This window comes from Dicentrarchus labrax, unplaced genomic scaffold (assembly GCF_905237075.1).
Source record: "Dicentrarchus labrax unplaced genomic scaffold, dlabrax2021, whole genome shotgun sequence".
Taxonomy (NCBI): domain Eukaryota; kingdom Metazoa; phylum Chordata; class Actinopteri; family Moronidae; genus Dicentrarchus; species Dicentrarchus labrax.
In genome coordinates this window covers 23,255,062-23,270,522 of record NW_026136701.1, presented here as the reverse complement: position 1 = coordinate 23,270,522, position 15,461 = coordinate 23,255,062, and the positions used below count along the sequence as shown (strand labels likewise).

Below are 15,461 nucleotides of genomic sequence, written 5' to 3'. Positions count from 1 at the left end.
AACCATAAAAATAGAATAAAACAAAAAATTTAACTTCATCAAAGGGGCATTAAAAAAGACAGTTCAGTACACACACAACATAAATAATGAGAGTTAGCATATAGCATTGATCTGATTGGATTTTCAATCCTGTTTATTTGTAATGTAAACAGGTAAAGTAATCCCTTTTTTATTATTATTTATTGTCAAAAACAAACAAAAGAAGAAGCTAAAGAGTTAGCATTCTGTTTAGCGTGTGCCACTGTAGTTCCACGCAGGCAAAGAGAACAACTTTTTGTGTATTTTGTTTTGTTCCCTTTTTGCACACACGGTCACATCCTAGCCACGCCCAAAATGCCACACAGCAGCCTGGGATAAATCAGGCAAAAGGAAGCCTCAGCGGTTCAGACAGGCAGGAGTGCTTTTGGTGTTCGGTGTCCGACCACTTGACTCCCAGTGTGACGGAAACCATTTTCATCTGTGCTGTTTCCATGTCGGACGTATGAAAGGATGGCCTCTGGTTGTGATTTCCCCCGGTGTTTGCTTTTCTTTCCTCTCTTCATTCGGTTTAAACTTCTTATCAAACTGTCCAACGCTGGATCAGAAACAGATTTACATCAGAACAGTATACGTTATTGTGTGTTTTATTCCCGTTCAGCACCCGAGGATGGGCTTCACAGCGCAATTACTGGTTTTCCCAGCAGGAAGAGAGCAGTCAGATTTGCCCATTTCTTTCTGTCATTTACATAATGACACTGTGATTTATTCAGAAAAAGAAAATCATTCTTAGCTACAGTTTCTGGAAAAGGATTTCCTAATGTTCAACGCAATATAGCCTAACATTACATTGTAGTGCTTTACTGATCTGTGAACACTGTTTTCTGATACTCTGGGCTACATAAAATCAACTCAAGCGACTATTTGCAGTTAGAAATTGGATCAGACAGAGAGTGTACCAACTTCAGTCAACAGTCTCTCATTACTTTTCCTTAAAAAAAAAACTAATTATACAGTTAATTTAATGTTAAAGCCTCTGTAAGAAATGTGTCTACCAGGCTCTGATATGTCTCTCTTGTCTTCTGCCTCAGATATTCTCCGGGAATCAGAACCACGACACCCCAGAGCTGAGGTCGGTGGGCTCCCTCCTGACCCGCTTCGTCAGGATCTACCCAGAGAGAGCCACCAACGAGGGCCTGGGCCTCCGACTGGAGCTGCTGGGCTGTGAACTGGACGGTGAGTGTCCATGCGTTGACTTCATATGAAATGTGGTTTAAAACCAACATTTTTCTTTCAAATACAGCAGGTTAGGTTAGTTTCATAAAGAACATTGAGTGTTTTGGTATTTTTATCATAATATAGTCCAGGATTCATGTAATATCCATCATTTAGTGTTTACATGAACATTTTTTGATCTTTAACTTATATATTATAATAATAATATCTAATGATTGAACTTAAAGGGAATACACAGGCCTACTCTATGTATCTAAAACCTTTATTTATTGCCAAACAATAACAAGAAGGGCGAGTATAAACTGTCAACCCCAAGGCAATTTGTCTCGTCATATTACATTTTAATATTACAATATTACATGGAGGTTGATATTAAAGCAGAGCACTCCTGTGGTTTCTGGCTTTGGCAGAGTTGTTCTTGGTCGAGAATAAGTGCTCAGCTCAGCTTTCACAGACTGTAACAAATAACATACAGAAAGGCAGCTGGGTTAGAGGAAGTGATGCTTTCCTTAAGATAGCTCTTACTGCAGCTGCATATGGGGTTTTCAATCAGTCATCTTCACACTAATATGGACAAACTTAAATTAGGAATGATCCTTTTAGAATATTTAACTCTATATTAGCACCTGTCAACACCTGAAACCACATTCTTCAAACTTAAAGAACCAGTGTGTAGGATTTAGTGGCATCTAGCAGTGTAGTTGCAACTTCCTCACCTCACCCTCCCCTTCTAAGCACGAAGGAGAAACTATAGATAGATAGATTGTAACACTGAAAGGCTGACGCATGCCATGGCAGGCTACTATCTCTACCGCTGCAGTGGTCAGAGCTGGATGGTGTGTGTGTGTGTGTGTGTGTGTGTGTGTGTGTGTGTGTGTGTGTGTGTGTCAAAAGAGAGATACGAGGACTCAACCTCCAACAGTAGGTGAGGGAGGAACAGATGAAGGGAGGAGGGAGGCTCTCTGGAGTATCTGGTTGCCCTATAGGGAGAATAAGATAAGGATCAGTCAAAGCAGGAGAGATTGCAGAGTAGAGGATGAGAGATGTGTGTGTGTGTGTGTGTGTGTGTGTGTGTGACAGAGAGAGAGAGAGAGAGAGAGAGAGAGAGAGAAGAGAGAGAGAGAATTGGATGGAATAAGAGCAGGAGGGACAAGATGAGAGAGAGATGAGAGAAGTAATGGAGATAAGGAGATAAACTCACCTTACAGGGGATTTCAGGAGGTCCTGGTCTTGGAACTAACTCCTAAGAAGTTACCCTAATAACCCTAACCCTAAAAAAAACTTTAAAAAGTTTGGGGGTCTCAGCAGCACAGAGACTGCGACAGACCTGCTGAATTTCGGAGGCACCACAGATGGCACTGGAGATAAACAATAGAACGATTAAGTGAGAGAGGTGTGTGTGTGTGTGTGTGTGTGTGTGTGTGTGTGCGTGCGTGCGAGAGAGAGAGAGAGAGGGTGAAAGGAGTGAGAGCAAAAGAAAAAAAGAGAATAAAAAGGGGGAAAAGAAACTCTGTGGTTTTTGAAGCAGTGTGTCTGTATTTGTCCCAGATGAACAGAGTTTCCTTTCAGGAAAGAACAAAGCTGCTAAGAGCACATACATACACACACATTTGTACATACTCAAATATTATGCAAGCACAGTGTACACTGGAAAAGTCGTACAGATGCATATATAGACACTTTAAGCCCACACACACAAACATACACGTTAGCAATCCTTTACTATACAATTATCCAAATCATACCCCTCTCATACCTCACTGAGGCAGTTTATCTCTTCATTAACGTACATAATGATAAAGCTCTGACCTCAAGTGCTGTCAACAGCTAAACAAGCTGATTCCAGACTATTAAATAATCAAAATGTACTAAAGTTGATATTAAAAGCCTTTTTTTTTAATACAAGGTGCTAGATGTAAGATCAGTGAAGTAGCAGATCCTTTTGGATTCATTGAACGACTGTCTCAAAAAGTCTCTTCCTGTTGCCACAAAAACATTGAAATGCCAACTGAAGCTCACAACAACACAAGAGAAACTAACAAGCTCACAATACGCCTGCAGATCAGTTTCAGCAGTTTAATCAGGGTAGGTCTTTTTTTTTTGTTATTGCCGATGCTGCTTCAAGCTTCGAGTTAAATCATCTCCTTACATCCACGCTGCTGCGAGAGCAAACCTCCATCCCACTCAAAGCGTTGCAAACACGTTTCCTTACAAAGTTTAATTACATGCACACCATCTGTGATTTTTACATAGCCTACATATGCTAATTCAAGTTCAATTTGCTTCATTTGCATAAAAACACATCACCAGACATCGACTGTATGGTAGAATTTAACAAGATACAAGAGCGTCTGTCAGTATTACTTTGGTCTTTGATGGGAAACAAGAGTGTCGGTTCTTCAGTCTTCAGAAAAATGGAGGCACTTGAGTTTTGCAGGATTATCAACGAGAGTATCTGGTATTCAACCTGATATCTCTTGCGTAGGTAATGCAAGGCCAAAGGTCTTATGATGTTATTAAAATTTGGCTAAATTTAACATCCCTTTCATTTCAAAACTGCTCAGATGCCCTTAACAGTTTCATTAGATCCCTCTTCTTCCTTTCTTTAAGGATTTTCTTTTTAGAACAAAAAGCCCCAGGAACATAGGATCAAAGGTCTTCTTCTGCACAGTCCTGTTTGCATTTACACCACATATTAGGAGCTGTGAAGATCAGGTTACTGATAACAGCTGTGGTTGACACGCTTTTTTTCCCCTTTGTTCTTGTTCTTTGGGGTTTGTTTGCAATGAGGAGCAACACTTGAAGACCTGTTTCCAAAGTAACACTGATCTGCTCGTTATTTTTAAATTAAAGGTTTCCTGTTTGCTTTCCCACCGCAACTTAAGAATCATGAAGATTGGGTTTTTAAAGCAGCGATGAGCAGCTCAGTTCCCTTTTCTTGTTATTTTTCTGCCAAAGCAGTTTTTTGTTAAAGATTGTTTTGTTAAGTTTTGTTTTTCTTGTTTGCCTTTGCTCAGTTAGCTCATTTAACGCTGCAAACTCTGCCGTTATAGTTCTTAGACATCAGAAAATAGTGCTCATTCAGCAGGGACTTTTTTGGTGGCACCAGTTAATTTTAGACCCTGGTTCCTCCTGTGGAAAGGGAAGTTAAGTTTTCTAAAAGAGGTTCCTTGGGTTCCTGGAAAAGTTCTTGCAGTGTATAAGAAATGAATGTGTGAGCTAGTTATTCTTATTCTTTACTGTTGTTAAATGTATCCACTTTTTTCACTTTCTTTGTTGATATTTCTTTTTAATTGACTGAAAGAAATCGAATGTACTTGTGTGTGTCTGTGCAACTAGCAAACGTCGTTGACTTTGACTCTGACTGTTATCCATCTCTCTTTTTTTAGACATTACGACTACAGCACCTCCCACCACGCCTATCGCCTCCACACTTCCCATGACCACGTTCGGAGCGACCACCACTGCGCCGATCACCATCCCCGGCACGACCCAGACTACAGACTGTGAGGAAGGACAACAGGACTGTGGCGGCGAGACCGAAGCACCCGATGACTACGACACAGGGACAGGTAAACCTCCATCACTCAGTTCCCTCCTCCATGTCTGTATTTAGGATTTTATTTTTGTAGCACCACCCAAAGCGAAGATACGATGTTCTTTGGAGGCAAAGAAAACCTGCATCCTTTTTTAATCGTAGCATCTCCTGAATTGCAGTGCAACCCGACACAAAAGCTTGGTATTGATTTCCCATAAACTGAGGTGTGTTGAGTATGTGTTGGCATCTGTGTGGGTGGGACAGAACCACACGACCTTTGAACCCACTCTGATTGTCCCATCTGTTTCATGCAGGAGTCGCCACAACGCTCAACCCCATCATGGAAATCCTACCAGGTGAGGCTGTCCACCACAATCTGCTTCCATGTTTACTCTTCTCATCTTTCATTTGTTCCTCTTCTTCTCCTCCTCTGATCTACTCACATTTTTCTGTCTTTATCTGTTATATTTTCTCATTTTTTCGTCATCCTCTCTTTCTCTCTTCTCTAAACTGCAGTAACTTTAAACTGGAGGTTTTACAAATAAATCAGCCAGCACAGGGTTGCCACATCAGTGTATTAATTCAACCAATAGTCCCATCATTCAGTGTCACCAACAGTACTGACCGCAGTCACAGAGAACAATGAAACTGACTTCTATGGGATTAAATGGCTTTTTCATTGCCCCAGTTCACAAATGAGCCCAATACTGCTCAGTGACTTGACAGCAGAGAGAAATGTTGATAAATTTGCCCTGAAAAATACATCTGCATTGTTTTTGATCATGTTTTTTCATCGCTCATGCCATTAAATCAAATTGAATTGAATTGCAAAGGGATGAATAAGAAAAGAAAGATACAGATATGCTGAGAGAAAGACAGAAACCACACACACACACACACACACACACACACACACACACACCAAGAGAATAATTGATTCAGAAAAAAGTGAGAGGTAAAGAGACAGAAACCAAAAACAGCACGACACAAATCTCTTGTTCTCGCAGTTAAAGCGATAAAATAATGGTTATTTTATTTACCTCTACATTGCAAAGGTTTCAGATGCAGCAAAAAGTTTGTTTTATGATACTCAGGTGAGAAGATCTTTCTGGCTTGTGATGCCTCAAAGGTCCAGTGTGTAACATTTAGGAGGATCTGTTGGCAGAAAGGGAATATAATATTGATAGGTATGTTTTCATTAGTGTATAATCATCTGAAAATACGTAAGAATCAGGTTTTTATTATGTTATTACTATTCTTTTGTGGAGTTTCTACAGTAGCCCAGAACAGACAAACCAAACACTGGCTCTTGATTGGGCCTGTGTTTTTCACCACTATAGTTTCTCCTACACGCTTAGAATGGGAGAGTGAGGCGAGGTGGTTGTAATCTGCAACTACACAACTTAGATACCCCTAAATCCTACACACTGGTCCTTTAAAAAGAAGCAATGTCTGCCTGCAACTCCTTCTCACAGGTCATGGACTTGGTTGTATGCATAAGTTATGATCAATTCAACTAAAAAGTGTTTTTTCCGTCTCAGACTGCTTGATTTTAAGGATTTTTTAAGGCCTAAAGAAGTGAAGATATCCAATGTTTCACTAAGAAAATTAGAGAAAAGTCAAAAAATGAAACATCGTTTCTGTAGCAGAATGTATTTATAGGTTTGGGATCCACTACAATATGGTGATCTGATCAAGAAACCGACTCAGGGCATTTGAGGTTCAAACCTGTGCTATGTTGAAGTGGGTTCAGCAGCAGAAGGAATGGTGGGGAAAACATTAGACATGACATTTTTGACCAATTGCATACACTTTGCATTTAAAGCCAAAAGCAGCGGCGTGTTTGTCACCTAGCTTTATTTTCCGCATGAACATCTCAGCACCGTGTCACAGTTTATCTTCCCTTGTGAATACACCAAATTCAATCCATTTGTAAGTGAACTGCCAGCCGAAAGAAGGAGAGAGCGGGTGAATCGGCAGAAAAGGTAGGAAAATAAGACAGAGGAGAAGGAGAGTCAGTGAGAGGAACAGATAGACACAGCAAGAAGGTGAGGAGGATGAAGAGATAGAGGCAAAAAGAGAAGAATGGAGTTATAGTGAGAGCTGGAGAGAGAGAATAAAGGCCTCCTGGGTCTCAATTAGGCGAGTCGAAGCATCGCGTGAAGACAGCTTGAGGTCGGAGGAGTGTTACCAGCCCCACGGTCGTCCCTGCATCCTATTAGCCTCCCAGAAAACAACATGTCCAGTGTTCACAGACTTCTGCATTCATCTGGATGCTGTGGTGAACCTCTGCCGCCAGTCAACCGCTGGCACAGGCAGAAAGGGAGGGAGGGAAATGTAATTTATTTTTTTTTCTCTGTTTGGGTTTTTTTTTCGGGGGGCCACATCCGCATGTTGGTGGCACCACGCCTTTCTCTGTGAAAGGTCCCTCCATTCCTCCCTGTCTCTCTCTTGATGTCCTGATCCCAAACACATGTACATGTTGGCGCTGTTTTCCATAAGCGGTGACGTCTTAGTTCCTGTGTTCAATTGAGGCTGTGCTCTGCAGCGCTTTACCAAGTATACAATTACAACTGTCTCTCAGTCGTTCTCACCCCAATCCATCTGCACAAGCCTTTTGTTTTGGCGCGATATGTTTTCCACCAGCTATACAGTTTATACTATGCATACAATACAGCCGGAACAGCTTTCTAATATTGATGTAACAAGACTTCCAGTTTCTTCTTCAGGCTGCCTCCTCTCCCCATGCAAAACTGAAGCCAGTTTAGTGGGTGAACACTGTCCATGATTATAGTTTTTAGCCTGTAAAACCGAAAATTGGTTGCCACACAGCAGCTTTTAGGAACTCCAGCCTCTAAGAGTCCAGCAGCTAACACTTTTTGAAACATTTGATGGTCTTTCTGGATAATTTCACAGGTTGTCCCTCCATGTCCAAAGGCAAAAGTGTTGCAGTTCCAAACTTGCCACACTTAAAGCCAGGACAAAAAGCCTTCTATCATAGTCTCCTCCTGGCTTCATCACACTGCCTCCTTCATCTCTCACATGTTTTTGTAATTTTTTTTTGCACAATGAATAATACAAATGAGTTGAACGGAGCACACAGTCTTTCCTCGGACGCTTCCAAAGGTGTTCTTCTCAGTTGTACGCACAAAATATACGAGAAAGAGTTGGTACAAAGGATGAAAAAAAGAGAACAAATAGTTTCTCACCTTCACACAGCAGGTCAATAAAGCTCTTCTGATTCCAGTGTCAGACAGAGGGTTTCAGACGCAGTTAAACAATCAGTCAAGCATTTCCATTTAAGCATAGTGAGGTCTTCACTGCGACAGCTAGAAATAAGAGTACAGGTCTCATTGATAAAAGTGCTTGGATATGATTCATTTTGAAGGATACTCATCCCTCTATGGTTGGTTTTTGAAACCTTTTCAATACCACAGTCTATATATCTATATATATATATATATATCTATATCTATCTATATATCTCCAGTGAGGGATCATCACTGGAAAGATCCAGTGATATAGACTTTATATCGTATCGCACTGACTGTGTCCAGGATATCTTGGGTAGATAGCATGAACCTCCACTCTCTTTTGTTCTTGTGGTTGAGCTTCCTGCTTTGGGGTGAAAAGAAGAGCCTGATAACACAGTGTGTTTCAGAGGAGACAACCGAGGGGGCTTAGTACAGACCAAAACATTTTAAGAAATGGGAAAAGGTTAACTAGTGTTGAACTAATCAGCAAATCGACAGAACAGCAAATAAATAAATACATTTATCGTCTCTTTTCATCATAAGCTGAATCAGACAAAATAAGCAACTGAAAGTCGACACTTTGGGCTCTGGCATCTTGTGATGGGAAGGGTATTCTTCCTTTTTTCTGCTATTATATAGATCAAACAATCTTATTATAGAACATATATATATTAGCTGATAATGAAAATAATCCTAACACAGTAAAACAGCTGACAATTTGAAGACTAACAGTCATGACTGTGTTGCATCTGCTTTGATCCATATTCTCCTGAAACTTCAGCTCATGTAAAAGCGCTATGAAACATCTCAACTGAAAACCTCCTTCATCACCAAACTCACTTCCAACTGCTCTTATCTCCTTTTTCTTGCAGCGTACGTGTGGTTCGCCTGCAACTTTGACTTCTCGTCGCTCTGCGGCTGGACCGAAGAGACCGGGATGGGGGCTGAGTGGCTGATCCAGACCAAGGGGGCTCCTGCCGTCCACAGAGGACCGACCCTGGACCACACAGGTAGGAGATGTGTGTTCACCTTTGTGTTCAAGGGTTTTGTTTAACCAGCAGCACTCGGCAGATGCTTTGGGAGAGCACGCTGTGGCTCTTCATGTTACTGCGCAGCTGTTGAAAGCTTGTCTGAACCTCTTTTGCTAGAAGATGGAATATTTTTAACTCCTGTACGCTTTAAATAACACGCTACAAGCTGTGCTGCTGGGAATTCACAACAGTGCCTCTTTTTTTTAAATGAGGAAAAGATGCCTACAATGTAATAAGAAATTCCCGTCGGACACATAGCCTTATTCCTACTCTGAAGGACAAAGAGTTTGTGAACGTGGAAAACTATCAAAGTTGTGGTGTGGAGGCAGCGGGTCCATATTAATGGGAACTTCTCCAGGTATAAAGATATTCTGGTGACATTCATTCAGACTGGAGAGGCTGACCAGCTGAAGTTACATGAGGTTTGTTTTACTCATTTTTTTGTGGACTTCTCTAAGTAGATTTTCTACCCTCTTGGCATCCAATAATGTTCATTTTTTTAAGAGTTTGTATCAAAAACAAACTCTCTGCAGCAGTGCAGTTCAGCTTGTCTCCACACTTCATGACGGGGGGCGTGTGCAGAAAGAACACAGCCAGAAAGTAATCAGGTTAATAAGGTCAGAGCTGTTTTGACATGAGCATGTTTTACAGTACAAACTGAAGCAAGATTAAACTCAAGGACATCCTTGGTTTGTAATTCCCTTCTAAAAATTGTCTTTTTATAGGAAGTTTCCCTGAACTTTCAAATCAGAGTTCATACTGTTGTTTAGATTTTACAGTATAGTTTTTTGTGTTTTTATCTATGGTTTTCTTTATTTTCTGTGTCTTGGTAACCAGCGTCGGTTGGTTAGAATGGGACCATTGTGGATGAATAAATGTGACCTTTGACTGAACAGCAACGTTGTCTGGGCAATAATAAGCAGGGATAATAATAACTTCATTATTCAAATTGGAAAACGTCATTGGAGTGTCCCCGTCCAAGTTAGGCAGCAATAACAAAGAGTTACAGACAAACAACATATGAGAGATAACACAAACTGTGCAAGAAAATCTGAATTAAACAGAAATGTGAACATAAATCATAAATAAAATGTCTAATATAATCATAAAGACAACCTAAATGGCAGGTTAGAACACCCACAAGCTGTCTAAATCCATCAAAATTAACAAGATCAATCTAAAACAATAAGCTAATGAGGCTAAGAAATGCAAAGAAACAGAGCTCAATTCATAACTATCTGTCAGCACTGAACAGAGCGGAGCAGAACTTGCAGATGCTTTGATCTTTAGAACATTTTGACAATGAATGGACGGCCTTGAAAAACTTCTTTTTAAAGAATACAGCAGTCAAATTTATCAGTATGCCTCAGCTCGCTGGCCTCCCCATTCAAACCTCCTGTGATGGATGTTTTTGTGGAGACAGCTACAGCTCTAAAATGAATGGTTTCACCTTGATTTCTTGACTCAGCCAGATCACAAGTAACAAATGAGCCCGTTGTGATGTCAAGTCATATCTTCCACTGAGGCATGCTGATACTGAGTGCTTTGTTTTCACCCAAAACAAAACTACAAAGTCCTTCAATTTAAGGTCTAGGGGTGTGTGACACATGATACCTAACAATTAAACTTACTTTAGAAAGTATTGACTTTATGAGTGAATAGTGAAACATAACAGAATAGTCAGGTCTTTGTATTAAGCAATCAATTTAATGTGATGAATGCATAATGAACCCTTGGCAGAAACCTTTTAATGTCACAATAGAGCTTGATATCAATCATATTAATGCTTATTTTTTTTATTAAAAATGTACAGAAAACAGCAATACTGACTGTATCTTTAAAGTCTTTAAGGTCCTATTTTGAAATTCTGGTGAAACTGAGTATTTAAAAGAGTCATCATATCTACAGTAGTGTGTTTCTACGCTGTCAGGAGCCCTTCAAAGCAACTTCTTACATTGTCTTTTGCTGCCCCCTGCAGGCGGACCGGGGAACTTCATCTACATGCAGCTGAGTGACACAGACGTGTCGAGTAAGACCGGCGAAGATGATGATAAAGAGGAGAAGGTGGCGAGCTTGGTCAGCCTGCCCATCACCGCCACAGACATCGACCTGTGCATGTCCTTCTGGTATCACATGTTTGGTGAACACGCAGGAGCTCTTCACATCAAGCAGAGGAAGCAGGCGAAGCCGGGGCAGATCCTGTGGACGGTCAGCGGTCACCAGGGCAGCCGGTGGAGGGAGGGACGAGTTTTACTGCCACACTCCAGTGTCTCATATCAGGTAACACACACTCCTGGATGTGTCAGACATTACATGTGTACATAAAATGATATCTGTTATCGTGTAACTGCAACATATGAGGTTTTAATCTGGTTTTGATTCATTTATTTTCATTTTTTTGTCCTAAAAAGATTCTTCCATTGTCCATTTGGGCAGTTTTTGTCTCACATCATGTTGATGTGCTGTTATCGAACATAAAAATGACATAAACAAAACCTGTAAAGCCCCCACAGGCTTTAAAGAGAGAGACAGCAGAACCAGGAGAATTGTTATAAAAATATAAAAAGCACTGTGCACCTTGCAGCAAGAAGGTCTAGGCTGGACTTTGGGTGGTCCAGTTTCCTCCCCCAGTAGAATAACATGCTTGTTAGTTGGAAATGCAGAACAGGAAACTAATTTTCCCTGTGACTTTTTTTGGGCGTTCCCTGCCTCTGGCACAGTGCATGCTGGGATAAGCTGGAATTGGTTTTATGTGTTTTAACATAAAGCACTTTGTGCTCAAACCAGGAGTGGTGCAGTTCATGGTTGGTGCCCACTCTTGCAACCAAATAGCGATTTTCTTTTCTCATATTGTTTCATTTTAACAAATACGAGAGGTCAGAGAAAGTAAAGCTGTTCATATGTTCAACAAGAGGATACTTAAAGGTCCAGTGTGTAACATTTGAGTGAATGAGTGAGTTGCAATCTGCAACTACACCACTAGATGTCACTAAATCCTACATACTGGATCTTTCAGGAAAATAAACAGACTTTTGTATAGCAAAATTATCATGATCTTTGATATTTATCTTGCAACCTCTTGGTGGGTCATGTCCTAAAGGAGGGGAAAGACTGATTTAAAACCAACTGTGAAACCAGCAGGGGTGGGCTAGGAAGGGAAATACAACTTTTAAAGATATAGTTTGGGTGGAGAGTTGATTGGTTTTGCTGAGACTGACCACATGTTGTTATTCGTAGGTGATTGTGGAAGGCGTTGCAGACAAACGCAGTGCAGGTCACATAGCTGTGGACAATATCCAGATCCTGGATGGACTCCATCCTGAGGAGTGCAAAGGTATGTACTTATTGTTTTAACTTGTTTATTAAAGGTCACAATGGTACATTTATACATTTTATACTAGTTCTGTGTCATCTACAGTCGCTATGCTTTAATCTAAATCTTTTCTTTTTTTTGTCCTCCAGACCCAGAAGCTCCTACATCTCCGCCAACTGAGATCTTCATCCTACGTAAGTACCTTCCTGACTCTAATTGTGCCATTACAGTGTGTTTGTGGACACATCTCCACAGACTTTCTTTGCCTCCACAGTATGGTAGAATTGCTAAGACTAGTCCTCAGCTGTGTTGTGTGCACAGAAGTCAGACATTTTCTAGTTGAAGGATCACACTTCTGTTCACCTTCTACAAGTTTCTTTTCTTTTTTCCATGAAAAATCTTGTCTGTCGCCTCCAGAAAAGTAAAAATGTTTATACTGTTTGTAGCAGAAGTGTTTTTTGACATCTTAAAGTACCACATCAGTGAATTTCCATGTTTTAGGAAATTAACTATATCAACTTGATACCACTCCTGATCAGTTTTTCAAAGTGTGTTTGAATTGATTTCCTGTCTTCTAGGCAGCCGGTCGTTTCCGCTTATTTCCACACGTTTCAATACTCATTTTAACTTGAACAGACTTGAAGCTTTCTTGAGAAAGATAGATAGTCCATTGCAATAAACATTTACCACCTTAACCTGTTTTATTCAAGCAGGAGAATCTGTGTTGAAGGCTGTTGTTTTGTTCACAGAAGCTCTGACATTCACATTTTGCTGGCAAAAACATTCACAAGTGGGGAAAGTAAACCAAGGAAAAAAGGAACTTAAATGTGATGAAAGGAAAATGTTTTGTCATTTCTGGAAGCTGCCTTTTATACTTTATGATCCAGAACATGCAGAACCACCAGTATGGTCCTTTTAAGCCTGCAATCACAAACTTTTTCTCTCTCTCTCTTGCAGCGATGGACTCCCTCTCGCAGGAGACCAGCGAACTCGGCGGCCCCGGCAACATGCTGAAGACCCTGGACCCCATCCTCATCACCATCATCGCCATGTCAGCGCTGGGCGTCTTCCTGGGCGCCATCTGCGGCGTTGTCCTGTACTGCGCCTGCTCGCAGGGCAGCATGACGGACAGGAACTTATCCGCCCTGGAAAACTATAACTTTGAGCTGGTGGATGGTGTGAAGCTAAAGAAGGACAAGATGAATGGACAGACTAACTATTCAGAAGCGTGAGGGGCAAAGAGAGACGGAGCCGCGATTGCTCCGCATGGACACGTGATGCAGCCAATCAAGCGGGAGAAACATAGGGCTGAGGCCACCAATGGGACGGCAGGGTGGGCTGATAGTGAGCCAATGTAATTTTTTTTCTCAGGAGCGGCAGTGGAAGGGACTGACCTGTAGGGGGCACTGTGTATAAAGAATCTGTACAGCAAAAAAAAAAAGAAGAAAACTAAGGATTCTATTTGTTTTTTGGCGTGCTTTGTTGATTTCATGTAATCACATGCTGGTGTTGAGACCAATTCAGATGAAAGTATCGTTTGTGTACTTTTATGGAAAGATAAGATTTGATTTTTCTTTGTTTTTGTTTTTGTTTTGTTTTTGTTGTCTTTTTTCAAATGTCACAGTTTCACAGAAAGAGCGGAGTATGTGAAAATCACTATTCTGATATCTGGCTCGTTAGCTGGCCATATGTCCCTGTGAGTGAGTGTGTATGAGTGTGTGTGTGTGTGTGTGTGTGTGTGTGTGTGTGTGTGTGTGTGTGTGTGTGTGTGTTCATTCATATACATCTGCATTTAAGGTGTGTATGTGTCTAGGTGTGTGCGTGTATGTGTGCTCATGTTACCTGTAAACATGAAGTGCAAGCATCTTTCTGTGTGTATGTGTGTGTGTGTGTGTGTGTGTGTGTGTGTGTGTGTGTGTGTGTGTGTGTGTGTGTGTTTATGTGTGAAGGCGGGTACCATCGTGACCTGTGTCTAGTTCCGACAGTGCCTTTTTCTTTTCCTCCAACTTTTCTGTTGCCTTGTTTTCTGCTGGTTGTTTTTCTCATCGGCTGGCGTTCCGTCCAGGGTTCCTACACAGACACGTGGACAGATCCGGAAAACTAATTTTATACGACTGCAGTCTTGTAGTGTACTGTCAAATATCACACGTGCTGGTGTAGATCTGAAGATCTTCTTGCCTTGATGACAGTTGTACTTATTAAAATGTTGAAGTCCAAGGGAAGCAGTTAACGTTTAGGTTTGGGAAAGCTTTGAGATTTCAGAATGGAGAATGTGTAGGAGCCCTGAATGCCTCATTTTCATGGCACATGACACATCCAACATATTGTACATAGGTTTTAATATATTTGAGCGCCCTTTTCTATAGAAAAAGACACCAGTGCCGCAGTATCCTTTCTATGTTGTTGGAATCAAGCTCGCCCTAAACTCCAAAATTCAGAAAATGTACAGAAACTACTAGTTTTAACAGACAGAGGCACAAATAGTGTTGTTTGTGTTTCCTTTACATGTGTGAGCTGGTCGCCATTTTGTCAGTTTTGTCGTCGCCTGGTTTCTGTTTGTGCTCTGGGAAGAACGATGGAAATGGCTTGAGAAGACGGAAGGATGTTTTTGTACAGGGTAAAACAAACCACCTCAGTACCGCTAAGATGACGACAGCACGTCAAGGATGGACCGTCGGGATTGAGATACTTTATATTTCTGCTAACACAATGACTGTGAAACATTAAACCAGAAGTGTGTCCAGCAGTCCATCAGAAAGACTCTGAGTGTCTCTCTCCGGGTCCATCAGCGTCTTTTATTGAGCTGACAGCATGTGCAGGCTCTGAATGTCTTGAGTGATAAAGCAAGAACTAATGTTTGCCATGACAATGCTGTTCTCTCTGTCAGTGTATTTCCTGTGTTGACTATCAAAGGAGAAATATTTGAATGGAGCAAAAAATGACCCCAACAGGTGACTAAATGATCTGATCGAGTAGTCTGGGAATAACACACACAATTAAGTCACATTTTCATACAGAGATGAGTTTTACCAGCTAATCAGAGCAGAGACCCAACAAAATGTCCCATAAACCCATAGGGCTCATTATCTTCTTCTAGTTTATTTTTAAACCTC

The 15,461-nt window shown here is 41.0% G+C and overlaps 2 protein-coding genes and 1 long non-coding RNA gene across 10 annotated transcripts in view; 2 read left to right on the top strand and 1 right to left on the bottom strand.

Moving 5' to 3' along the window:
- The window catches only part of LOC127368552 (neuropilin-1a), a 122,338-nt gene extending 107,768 nt beyond the window's left edge, over positions 1–14,570 (top strand). The window contains exons 15-18 of one of the 3 annotated variants that reach the window (XM_051409480.1): positions 11,014–11,315; positions 12,273–12,369; positions 12,498–12,542; positions 13,306–14,570. In XM_051409480.1, coding sequence (XP_051265440.1) covers positions 11,014–11,315; positions 12,273–12,369; positions 12,498–12,542; positions 13,306–13,580 — 719 coding nt within the window. In that variant the 3' untranslated portion in view covers positions 13,581–14,570. The remainder of the gene's footprint in view (positions 1–11,013; positions 11,316–12,272; positions 12,370–12,497; positions 12,543–13,305) is intronic. The other 2 variants (XM_051409489.1, XM_051409499.1) reach the window with 2 other exon arrangements.
- The window catches only part of LOC127368572 (integrin beta-1), a 67,018-nt gene that overhangs the window by 22,429 nt on the left and 29,128 nt on the right, over positions 1–15,461 (top strand). The gene's annotated exons all lie outside the window — the stretch shown is intronic.
- LOC127368607 (uncharacterized) overlaps positions 1–15,461 on the bottom strand; it is a 43,760-nt gene that overhangs the window by 27,738 nt on the left and 561 nt on the right. The gene's annotated exons all lie outside the window — the stretch shown is intronic.